This window comes from Halictus rubicundus, chromosome 18 (assembly GCF_050948215.1).
Source record: "Halictus rubicundus isolate RS-2024b chromosome 18, iyHalRubi1_principal, whole genome shotgun sequence".
Lineage (NCBI taxonomy): Eukaryota > Metazoa > Arthropoda > Insecta > Hymenoptera > Halictidae > Halictus > Halictus rubicundus.
In genome coordinates this window covers 3600582-3613542 of record NC_135166.1, presented here as the reverse complement: position 1 = coordinate 3613542, position 12961 = coordinate 3600582, and the positions used below count along the sequence as shown (strand labels likewise).

General features: G+C 42.6%; 1 protein-coding gene across 1 annotated transcript in view; it reads left to right on the top strand.

Annotated features, from left to right (window-relative positions):
• Positions 1-12961, top strand: part of LOC143362754 (neurotrimin) — a 131804-nt gene that overhangs the window by 65536 nt on the left and 53307 nt on the right. The window contains exon 2 of the mRNA XM_076803175.1: positions 4730-4822. Within this exon, the coding sequence (XP_076659290.1) occupies positions 4730-4822 (93 nt within the window). The remainder of the gene's footprint in view (positions 1-4729; positions 4823-12961) is intronic.

Below are 12961 nucleotides of genomic sequence, written 5' to 3'. Positions count from 1 at the left end.
CTGGATAACCCGAAAACCGACTGGGAAAGAAGAGGAAATGTAGTTCGCGCTAGAATTTCAACAATGAAAGCTTTCTTAAGAGTACGACGTCGCGTCGGGACGGGGCGAGAGAAGGCGCCGGGCTCGGGGAATGCCTGAATGCCGGCACGGCTCGCGGCGACCAATAGAATCCAGTTATCCAAGTTCAAGCGTAGCTGGAAATTTGAAAGCGAAGAGCACAAAAGCGCCTTCAAAAATACGGCCCTGCCGCGCGCGGTGTGCGCCATGCTGCTCCCCGGACCCCATTGTTTCGCGTACCGTTCCTCGCGCGTCCCGTTTCGAATTTCTTGAATCTCCGCGGTTGTTTCGACCGGCGAAATTTGCGTTCCCGGCCGAGATGGGGATCGATCCTGACCCCATTAAGTCACCATTGTCAGCGACGTGCTCCGCTGGACGACGTAACTTTTCGTTGCGCATCCACCATTGTCCGCGACGATGCAACGGAAACAACCGCGGCGGGAAAATACTGGCGTGCCCAGAACAAGATTGAATGCGTTCTTTTCTTAACCCTTATCTGGTATACCGGGGTCTCTCGTCACTCCAAAAAGATCTCCGCACACTGACATCCGTATTGTACGACAATTGCAAATATCACGTTACTTGAATTTGTCTGGAATATCCCAATTACAGTGAGTTCTCGATATATGTCAACAACACGGGTCCGGCCAGCGTCATGTATCGTCGAGGAGACGTGTTATGTTTACGGGGTATACCCCGCGGTAGTGGGGATGATTCCGCGACGTTTATCGTCCAGGCCGTGGCGACGAATATAGAGAAATATGGCAGTTTGGTATTTTCTTATCGAGTGAGACAATTTTGGGAGGAGAAAATCGAAAAATAAGGACGCCACGCTAGGCTAACCCTGTCGCGCGTCGTCGTCGCGACGCCTCCACCGTGAACAGAGGCGTCTCGTCAAGCTCTCGGGTTTATTTAGGACATGGTCTCATCATGAAACGATAATATCACGGCCGACCAGGCGGCGATTAATGGAGCAATCTCGACTGTGACTGATGTTATACGCAATCTGGAAACAGCTTTCGGCTTTTCATCGGCTACGGGACGCATACATCGCGCCACCAGAATTACCTGGCTTATACGGACCGTACAATCTATTCAACACCGAGAAATTTACTTTACGACTTATTGCTCGGTGTTTAGGGTATTATCTAACCGTGGATCTCTCGACTACCGTGTTATTTCGGTCCCTGTCGGGCGCCGGTATTGCGATATGTTATTTATGAGTGCCGCCGGCGAGTAATCCGCTGTTCTTTTTTTTTCCTGACGGAATTCTCGCGTTCACGGAGAATCGAATCCTTTGTTTACATGTTGTGCTAGTTTGTTGTCTTAATCCTGCTGCGATCCTCGAAATATTTACGTTGTTGTCTATATACGAGATGTCCGCTTCATAATAGCAACGTTGAACTGTCTCTATATAGAAAGTTCTTCGATTGTGAAAGTGAATTTTTCACTGAGATTGTCCATTTTGAAATGTTTTCACCATCGGTAAATAATGATCGATGGAATAACGAAGATCTGTGAAACTGAGCAGCACGATGGTAAAATTAAAGTTAAAATTAAATCATCATAAGAGCTGCTTTACATTAATTCTCATCGTAATAATTCTCTTAAAATTAATTTAAACTTGAAATTCCCCTAAAATTAAAGTTGAAATTAAATCATTGTAAGAATTCCTTTAAGTTCGAGTGCCCAAGGGAGACATGAATTGTCTTTCTTCACACTTTATCTCGTTGGATTTATTCAAATTTTTCCAGATACTTTCCAGTTAGGTATCTCTTTTCATCAATTAACAAACTACAGAATTATATCGAATCGATTGTACAATTTCTGACTGCAAGTGGCTTCTCCTCAATCACTACATCGTTCCAATTAGGACATTATTTATATAATATTTCCAATGAAACGAATTTGTTGTTTCAACCCAATATTAATATAATTTTGTCGGTTAAATTCGTTTCAGACGCAGGAGTTTCGTTATTGGTACGACATGAATTACATTTGTGCGAGAGGGTTCACGTTTCAGTTGAATTTTCGATTTTCCAAACTGTCATTCGGCGTTAATGACAAAGCAGGCGACGGTGCAGGGAAATATTGTCAAATATTTGCGAAAACATTCTGCACGTCAGATTAGCTGCGACCTTCGCGAAGTCAATCTCACTTTAATTATTAGGCATTAATGGGGCTCTGAGGCTCTGCGCAAGTTTAATCATTAATTGGCGGATCGTCTCACGCTTGACCGCTCGATTAACCCCAAATGTAAGATCCATATTAATTATTCTGTCTGTACTGTACTTGCAGAGATTAATATCCACTGTCAAATTGGTACTAGGTATATGTAGCTCCCATAAATGCAAAAATAATGCGTTCAGAATTGTTTATATTAAATAGTTGTGACTAGACAGCGGATATTTAGGCGAAATAAAATTTTTTTATGTGATTTGCAACAAATTGTATTCTATTCTATTTCTGTTCTCTTATTTGAAAACTCATGTTTGGTTCGGATAATCGAGGTTCCGTAATACTAATTTTCCTGCTCGGTTCGGTTTTATTTTCGCCGAGGAAGGTTTGATAATTATGAATTAACGGGTCGGAGATGAATGATTACGCGAGATCGCGAAGTCTGCTAATTGCCGACACGTAAATGGAAGTGATTAAGCAGAAAGTTTTTCCATCGGGGGACTCGTAATCTTGTTCTTATTGATTTAAATGTAACTTCGCGAAACAGAGATTGCTCTTTAAATCCGTGCTCGACGGAAGATATGAGTTGAACGTTCGAAAATTTCCGAGGGGAAACGTTGCCACTTCGGAAGTTTATATTAAAGCCCCAGAAGTAGCTTACAGGGTAACCGGGAGTCACCGTTCGCTTTAACCTTCGAACTTTGACAGTACGAAAGAATCGTGAAAACGTCAGATTCATTAACTGCCGCCAGGAAATGACATAAATGCGCGTCAAATGTGTGTACCCGTGACTAGAAACGGCAGTCCGCGTTCAACGAGACGTTTCATTAACGCGAATGACGGACGACTGCTTATTTTTAACGGAACAGTTTCACTTTTAACTCGCCCCGGCGCGCCACGTTTAATAACTTTACGAATGCCAAGTTTCATAACTCCCGCGCGCGAAGTTAACAAACAGCGACTCCACCTTATTCAGTTAATTTCGTACAAAAGCGGAATGTGTAAGTTCAGACAGTTATTGCACTTTAAATCAAGCGAGATATTTCAGTTTCTTAAGGTGTCAGATTAACTAGCTTCCAGTTCCGTTAATTTTTGACCTCCCGCTGGATTCCAAACGCGAGAACGTCGTCTCCGACGAATCACGGGCCGGTTTTCATTACTAATGTAAATATTTCAAACTCGAGACTTCAACGTTTCATTCGAGCGACGTTTTGTTTTCGCTCTGCGCGAATTTTCTTAATTCGGACAGTGAGGAGCGAACGCGAGTCGGTTCAACCATTTTTCAGAAAATCGATATACGTGTACAGTCGCGGACGAAAGTAAGTGGGCACCGTTCAGAGACTATAAACATTCTTTAAAAATTGTATCCAACGATTTTTCGGAATTGTTATGGAAGGTCTCGAAGCTCGGGAGGCTTTAGGAAAGAATATAATATCTCCTCTACGATATGTGTCACTGGCAAGACCCGTGTTGTTGACATATACCGAGAAAACGCTGTACTTCTTGGTTGTGCTGTACGTAAATCATTTTTTTAAAAGATTTCATTGGCGAAATTTTGTTTTCCGGTTTACTTAGTCTTCAGAAACGGGGTTCGTGTGATATATTAAAATATTCTTCTTCGCGAGACTCTACTTTTCGATGACATTGCATTAAGCAGATTCGCGTTCGAAAAATCAAAATATGATCTAGCGGAAATACGTGCAGCCATATTTCAGAAAGTTCAATTGCACTTTCTGGAGCGTATTGCGGTATCTATAGGGAGGGAGGGAGGGAGGGGGGAAAAAAAGGTAAATAAAATCACAAGAAGTTAGTCGTTACCGAACCATGCAACATTTCCATCTGCTACTCGTACTTTCTTGTACTTTTGCTCGGAAAAGACCTACAGTCCGTCCAAGTTATGAAAATTACTTTCCACAGTTGTCATGGCGGAACATCGGTGAACTCTCGCCGACAGTAGGTCATGATTTCCAACTTTAAATTACCATTTCGCTGTCCGGGAATACTTGACAAAAGAGTGCGGGTAATTGTTCCCAATAAGCGTAGCTGTTTTGACGTAGCTGTTTCTTCAACGAAATTCCCAGAGAGATGAGATCAAACCGAAATTCAATGAGACTGGAACCGCAAAGAAAAAAAAAAAAAAAAGAGAAAAGAACCGATGTCTGACAGGAACGATGATTAACGAAGATTAACGTCCGATTCACGGTCATCCGCGGTGACGATTGATACTTAGCGTTGCTTCGTTAGAGACTGTCTGACTAAAATGGCTGCGACTAGCAAACTGTCTGAGATGCCGGTCGCGGCTTCGTTAGAGGCTCTTTAGTGAAATAAAGATTCGTTTAAATCCTCCGCGGCGATTCAGCTGGAAATCTTCTGCCGTTCAGATGAAGGTAGAGACTCGGATCCGACGCGGGGGCGTTCTTTTAACCGTGCACCTAATTCACCGTTTCGACTTCTCGATCATTAATCTTCCCATTCTCCGTTTGCCTTTTTGCAGGACGGCAATCGAGGAATCTGGAAATATTGGGACAGATATCCGGCCACCATCATGGGACCCAGTATGCTTCGATGTCAGAGAATTACAAGAACAGTGAGTCTTCTAGTTTTGTTATACTCGGTGGCGGAAAATAGAAAGTGGAGCAATTGCAATTTCTATATGTAGAATTTTAGAAAAAGTGGGATTCCATCTCCATTCCAGATTCCATCTTCCAGTCTCCCACTCTTCCCTTCCCCCTCTACCTGGTTATTCCCCCACCTTCCGGCGGCGAGCATCCCCCACGGACCGGGTCACGTGACACGTCAGACGCACCCAATTGGATCTGCGTCTGCGTCTGCGTCGTGACTAATCCGATAGCGGCGGAGAGGGGGTAACTGTACTCCCCTCAAGTCGAGTCATTTCCCCTGATCTGGCGACACTGATTTGTCGAATATTCGTAATTGACACAGATCCACAAAATGTATTTTCTACATTTTCACTTCAGTTGTGATACTTTCACTATTTTCTCTGTAATTCCGACCAACTGCAATTTTGTCAAAAATAAATTTTCCCGCGTTGTATACTAAAAGTTCTGAAAAGAAATCCAAGTCGTATGGTCGAACATTAAGAAACTGATTGTCCTTTTGAAAGTGTCTGAACATTACTGTGACACACTTTGCTATTTTCGTTTTCTGAATTGTCAGAACGTGCCTGCTTGTTATTAGGTTCTATCATTATCAGACTCTGCAAAGTGTTTTAGAAGTACGCAAGGGTGATTCGAGATTTGTACTACGATATTGACTTTTGTGAAAAAAAGAATGAAGAGGTTGTAATTTTTGTGCCTTTCGCGACACAGTGAAATATTTGCGAGAGGATCTCGAATAATAAATAAGGTCTATCTATTATTGAATACAGTCTCGGAATTCTTTGTCGTTCGTTCGTATTTTAACAAGACGACGGATTAAAGATAGACGTCACAAAAATAGCGATCGATTATCATGCGAACCGTCTGTTATTTCTGTATTTTATTATCAACCAGGAGAATTTTATGGTACGCGATAACTTGGCAGCCATATCTGACATTTCACTTTTCAATAACTGTTCGTAGCCTCATGAATATAACCCGAGGAAATCTAGTTTCAAGTGGACGTAAGCGTGAGAGCTAACCCCTGGAGTTATACTCAGGCGAATACGTACTGACATTCTTCGATTATATTATTTCAAGATGTTTGAAAATATCGCCTCGCCGTCTGCAATTGCAATTCCTCGTCGCCGAATAATTTAAAATTTCCTTTATCGTCCAATTCGAGAATTCTCTTGAAAATTCCAGAATTCTTCATAATTTGGAATTCTTTCAATTTTTCTCCAATATTTCTAGCAGTTTAGCGAAAATAATTATAATTATGCTTGCGTTCGTCGTCTTTTCTATCTTTGCGTTTATCCTGCAAGAAAATAGTTCGCTTTGATTCACAGAAACTTAAGAACTTTCTCCTTTGCGGAAATATCCTCCGCAATTTCATTAAGAAGTTATTAACAAGAAACGTGGACCAATCAGAGCGGGGCTACAGCGGCCGGTCAGCTAGCGGCGCTCCGATTGGCCCGTGTTTTTCGGTTAATAATCCCTCAACAAAGCCGTGGAGAACATTTTCGCGAAGGAAAAAGTTCCTTCGAATGACGTCAGGAATTAATCCTGTCGGGGAGTTACATAATTTTTGGGACACCAAAACGCTATAGTTATGCGCCGCAGAGTATCAGGAGGCAAGGTGAACCCTTTGCACTCAAGTGGTGACTCTGAAGCACCACTAGAAATTGTTGTGGCATGATTTCAAAGAAATTACAAAAAATATTACAAAATATTTGTTACATTACAAAATTTGTATTCAATAGATTACTAAACGTTTAAATATTATATGTAGAAATCGTTTCGTATGAATAAAATGAAAATATTGCAAGACGGAAGAAAAATTTCGTTTCAGATTGAAAACAGCGCCGAGAGTGCAAAGGGTTAACAAATCTCTAAAATGTCCATTGGCATGTAACGCGTGGACCTCGAAATGGAAGATTGCTGTTACCCCCGTCCATAATGGAGAACCGATCATTTAGCGGTGACCATAATCCAGCCGAAATCAGTGGCAAGAACCGCGAAATCTCGAGAGATTAACGTGATAGAAAGCTTGATCCACCGTTGTTGCCCCTCCCTGCGGATGTTGAAAATCACGTACGTACATACACAGAGGCGCGCTCGCGCAGACACTTGCTGTACAATCTAGTGTAGCGCCCGGCATTATTGCTGTTGCTGTTGTTGTTTCCGTTAAAAGCCGAAATAAACTAGGAAACGGCCGTGTTTTCACATTGCGTTAACGACCGCACCGCTATATAGACCAGGGGCCAATGAAACGGACCGTTTCACGTGGCATCCCGTACACCCCCAGCACCATTGTAAAGCAACTTCCCCAGCGCCGGTTCTTGTCTGCCCGCAACTTCGTCCTTCTTCGGCATAGTATCGTCCGGCGGAAGCGAGACTTTACCGTCGCCTCGCGTCCTCAGGATAACCATGTTTAATTAATCCCCCGTAGACAACAGCCTGGAAACGATGCTCGATACTAAATTTTTACCGCCACGCTATCCAATAACCATTCATTGGTATCACCCGGATATACAGTTTGTCCCGGTTATTATCACTGCCAAGAACTGATAATTGAAAATTGTTTAACGCGGCTACCGAACTCTGCCGCCCCTAACGAATTGATTACTATTAGGCTGCGCGCCGCTACGGCTGTTTCAGTCAAGGAACAATTTTTTATTAGCCCGACTTTAGAACGCAAATCTTAGAACACTTTTCTATCTTCGACTACAAGATTAAAATTTATAGTTCAAAATAAAATTCAAGTAGATATTTATATCTTGATAAAGAGAGCAAAATACACGGTTTTCTCGATACTTGTCCACAACACGGGTCTACCCAGGGACATGTATCGGATAGAAGCTAGCCTCGCTCGCCAAGGAGTGTGAACATATACAGGGTCGTCCGTTTTTAAACGGCCAAACGTCAACCAGCTATAGAGGACCCCAAACGAAACAACTTTCACCCCTAACATTTTTTTTTTGATTCGGTCTTGATTTTTAGATAATTGCAAAAACCCGTAAGTTTTTGCGTTCACTTAAGATTAAATACATTAGGACTGCAATTATGTATCTTGATGATTTTTCCTTTGTTTGGTTTAAAATAAATAGGGGTATCTTTTTTATTAAGTCAACTTTTTTGTATGACCTTTGGATCTTGGTTTTTTTTTTTTGACATGGGGCACGCCGTGGAGACTGAATGAAATAACCTCGAATAAAAAAAAGGTGTTAGGGGTGAAAGTTGTTCCATTTGGGGTCCTCTATAGCTGGTTGACGTTTGGCCGTTTAAAAACGGATGACCCTGTATATACCACGGTAGTGGGGATAGTTCTGGGACTCTTATCTGCTAGATATTCGGGACACATATCGAGTGAAGACGGAACTTTCCACCACTCCAACCATTTTTTTCGGATCACCCTGTAGGACACCGTGACAGATCGAAGCAGAAGAGCCATTTAATATGTAAGCGCTCGATAGCAAAAACCCGGGAGTCTCGTCCGCTCGCGAAGGGGGAAGCGCATTTGGAAAATCAATCTTTCACCAGTGACTTTCGCGATCGTTGCACAGAATTTATTTAAAATATCCGTTACACGTATTCCCCGTCGCAGACTGTTATCGTATCACCGTGTTATATCACCGTATCGAAATTCCGGGCGTATCACGATGTATTCGATGAAGTATGAAAGGGCAACGTTCATTTCAATATTCCGTCGTAAACATTTTCATGGCGGGCGCCGATCAATAATTGTAGCAAAATCGGGCTAAATGTGCCGGAACTGAGCCGAGGGCAGAGTGCACGACAGTTAAACGGAAATATATCACTCGGATGCGCATCCTATTCCCGTCGAACGCTTCCTTCAATGCGACCGCTCTTATCCGCCCATTTTCCCGCGTTCGTAATTAGTCGAGTCTATTGTAATTACGATCTAATCGATTTCGCGCCGACTCAACTGTTTTCGCGCGTCTAAATTCACGATTTTATTTCCATAATTTGTTTAACCGAAAGAAAGTCAGGTGCGGCTACTTGCGTCACAACTTTAATTTTATTTTGTTGCTTCGACCCTTTTGTGTAAGGGCTTTTCAAATAAATTTGTCTTGTTCCTGCTATTTCTCTGAATATTTAGATACAACGAGTAAACTGTCATTATGCGAAATAAAAATATATTAATCGTAACTTGTAAGAAGCGAGAGTCGAATCGAAATTTCTTTTTTTCCATTAGCAATTGAAAGTCAGTTGAAAATACTCACGTTTGCCTCGTCAGTGCCTCAACGACCACTTTAATCATTTTAGTAACGCTGCCTTCTCGCCAGGATTAAAAAGTTCTGGATTAAAAATTGAACAATCATTATGACACTTCTCCCTATCCAGAGTCGATTTCATTTGACTACTTTGATCTTACTGGATTTATCTTAAAAATATTGAAAACGATCGCGAATTTCGCCATTTTTAACACTCGGTTTGCGGGACCCGTCAAAATGATGATTTTTAACTTACAATTGTTAAGATTCTAAAGACACATCCACGAGGAATTATTCAACAGATTCGTCTCTCTGGGTATGTGTTATTAAAACAAAGTGGCTAAAACTTTGGGCAGCAAATACATTTTTATAAAGTCATGTAAAATAGTCGCTTTTGGTGCTCCGTGAACCCAGTGTTAGAGACGGCCGAACACAATTACCGCCTGTACGGTCGATGGTACAGTCCTTAAGGAATGACGGAAGAATCGGGGATTCCCGGGGAATTTCGAAACGTCGTTTATCTGAATGGGAGCCGCAACTTCATTTCAACTACCTCTGAAGCCGATTCAAAACGTCTGGAGCCCGTCTGTAATCGTTACGAATTGGATGGCGGAGCCGTGGCTTGCAACAAGAACGGATGTCAATCATAGCTATCCGCGAAGATCGGCTCCTCGCCCTCCTTCAATTCTCCCGTCTTTTCCCGAGGGAAGGAGTGTTCGGGGTGGTTCGTGCCAGTCGCGCGCCATTATTCGCCGTCCATTTTCCTCTCGCGCCTGGCGCTCCCGTACCGGCCGAAGAACATCTTTCTTTCGTTTCTTTTCTATTTCCACGTTCCACCGGAAAACCGCGACCGACTAATCAACGGCATTGCTGCGCGAGAAATCCTACGATATGACCAATTCCGCTCGGCGGAGACCCAGCAGGGGTGGTCGGGGGTGGCGTAAGGGTGGGGTTCATATATCCGGCGTTAAGTCGACATTTTCTACTCCGCCGCTCTTCTGATAATGGGCTCCCGGCTGATTCCGCAGCGAATTCCGCGGATACCGGCACACCGGTTAGCCGTGATACCCGATCCTTTACGATTGCCGGCCACCGGTTTAATGATTTTATTAAGGACTGTTACCGTGAAATCAGATCTTCCGCGTGCCGCCCAGGGATAATTGAAAGCATCCCGGATTTTTGGAATCTCGCGAGAGGAGAAGAAGAATTCGAGGAGAATTTCGGGTCTCCGATTTGGTCGGAAGTTTGCGAATATTTTGGGAGACCTTGACGATTGAAAGTGTCTGCTCGATATACAGGGTGGTTGGTAACTGCTGGTACAAGCGGACATGGGGTGATTCTACGCGAAAAAAGAAGTGGAAAATATAGAATAAAAATTTTTCGTTTGAGGCTTCGTTTTCGAGAACATTGAGTTTAAAAATGCAACCAATGCGCGTGTTATTCGATAGGAATTGTCTGCTGCGTCTGACCATGACCTACCAATTCTACTTCCTACGCATATTAAAGCACGCGAACCCGACGGATCTTTAAGTTCGATTTTCTCGAAAACAAAGCCTCAAACGAAAAATTTTTATTCTATATTTTCGACTTCTTTTTTCACGTAGAATCACCCCCTTTCCGCTTGTACCACCAGTTACCAACCACCCTGTATACCAAAACACGGTGTAAAATGTCACAGTACATTTCCAAATACATTACTCTTTATAGTATCTCACGATTCAAATGAAATCTATTCTCTCTTAAATCTTTCTCTCGAGTGATTCCTACTTTTTCATACTTTCGCTAAAACGTAGCTCCAAGCAGCTGAAATATTGAAATTGCATGAATCGGAACAGTAAAAGCGGTGTAACTTTCATATCCAATGTAAACGTCGCCTGTACAAAACAAATATTGATTGACCATAAAGTTGACGCTTGAAACAAAATTCAACTTCTAATTACTATCTATTGATTTATTTGAGTTATCCGAAAGTGGAACTGCCTCTTTGTGGCAGCAGTTTTATACTCACAAACAGTACAAAATCTACATTACAAATATATTATATATTAAAAAAAAAAATTGCACGAACCGCCGAACCGCCCTAATGGCTCATGTAATGATAATGGGATTTGATTGTAGAAGGTATTTCATATGGCGTATTGATCGAACGCGTAACCCAGATTCCGAGTGAAAAACGCAGAAACTTTCTCGTGATTCGATTCAACGGTAGGGGAGGGGAGGGGGAGAGAGAGGAAAAAAAGGCGAAATGTTTAATTAACCGTCGCCACTATGACAGTCCAATTGTGAATTCGCAAGACTTTTAATTAACGAGGGAAGTGCCCTCGATAATATAAAGTCTACACGGTTCGTTTCCACCCTAATCAAATGAATTATCTCGGCGTGCTATAGCCCGCGATTGTGCTTCTTTGAGCCTGTGCGAAGTTCCCGGCGAACCCACATATTCGCTCGACGAAATCCCGTTTTGTAAATATTTTCGCCGCGGTCGCGTTTCAACGTCGACATACTTCTCTGGAATCGCGGAGGACCGACTGTGCCGAAAGCTTTTACTAAACTTTCGCGGTATTTCGAAAATACGCGGAATTAAAAGGCAACGTTCGAAAATACGAATCTCGTTGGAAAACATCTCAAGTGGAGGAAGCGTTGCGACATTTTATTGTAATTATTAAACTCTGGATCTCAATGCGAAATAAATGTTTTCTCTGTCGCCGGAAACGTGAAACTTTGTTTAATCATTTTAGTAGCTCTTCTTTATTCTTTTCATTCGTCTACTGTGTCAAAAACGCCGTTCAAATTTGGCGGGGTCCGCGACCGCGGCGCCATTACGCGGGAAACATAGGTATACGAGTTGTGGTTTGTAGATTAGGTTCCCACAAGTCTCGCAACAGTTGGATAAAGTTCGCGACAAGGTGTCGAATGTGCTCAGTTCATTACGGCTCGCGTGAGAACACGGACGTCATAAATTCATAAAATCCGCAATCTGAATTACGCGAGTGCAAAGGTGCTGTGTTTACTATACTTCACCTTTAACGACCTTCGTATCACAATTCCTATATCCGACGGTACATAGATACGACGTCACACTGCAAGCAAACATCGTAAGTACCAATTTGTTGTTATTGTTCTTAATTTAACTTTGCGCGGTAAAGTTAATGTTTTGTCCGGTTAATCGATCGTGGTCGCGGGTCGCATTAAGATCGGCAAGTTTCTCGCGACTTGGGGGGCGGCATGACGGTTGGGAAAAAAAAATTCTAATTAAGCCCCCGTCAACATCACGAACTGATTACACGGGGAGCTGTTAATTAATAGTCACCGCTATCGCCGTTGGGATGAATAATGTAATACTTACGAACCGTTAGCGTGTTAATCAGCGGACCGTCCGCGTGCAACGGCCCGATACGAAGGCGTTACATGTTTACACAAGCTTGGAAGATGACAGTATTTGATGAGTTACTCTCCCCTGCTCATGACAAGATTGCCGCGGCGTAATCACGCCGCCGCGAGGAAAGCTGTCGGTCCAAATAACGTCGGATGTTAATTTTAACCGAACTACGGAAATCGATTGACGGCTCCGATGCTTCTCAAAGTACGTATCTACGTGTACATTCGTTTGTTAATGGCCGCTGTGTCGAGTCAATGGTGATCTTGTTACCGCCAAATGAGATTATAAGTCACCTCCCGCACAATAGATGTCTGCCGCGTGTAATGGTAACTGACATAACCTCGTCGCAGCGATTCTCGAAATCTACTTTCAATCTTCCTACCATCTTGATAATTTTCTTTTTTGAAAATGGTTGAATAAGCAGGGTAGGGGACCCTTTTACTGTGGGGGTACCGATTAGTGTGCCTATATTAATTATACTTATTTTTAAAGCGTGACAAATATTTTAAAAA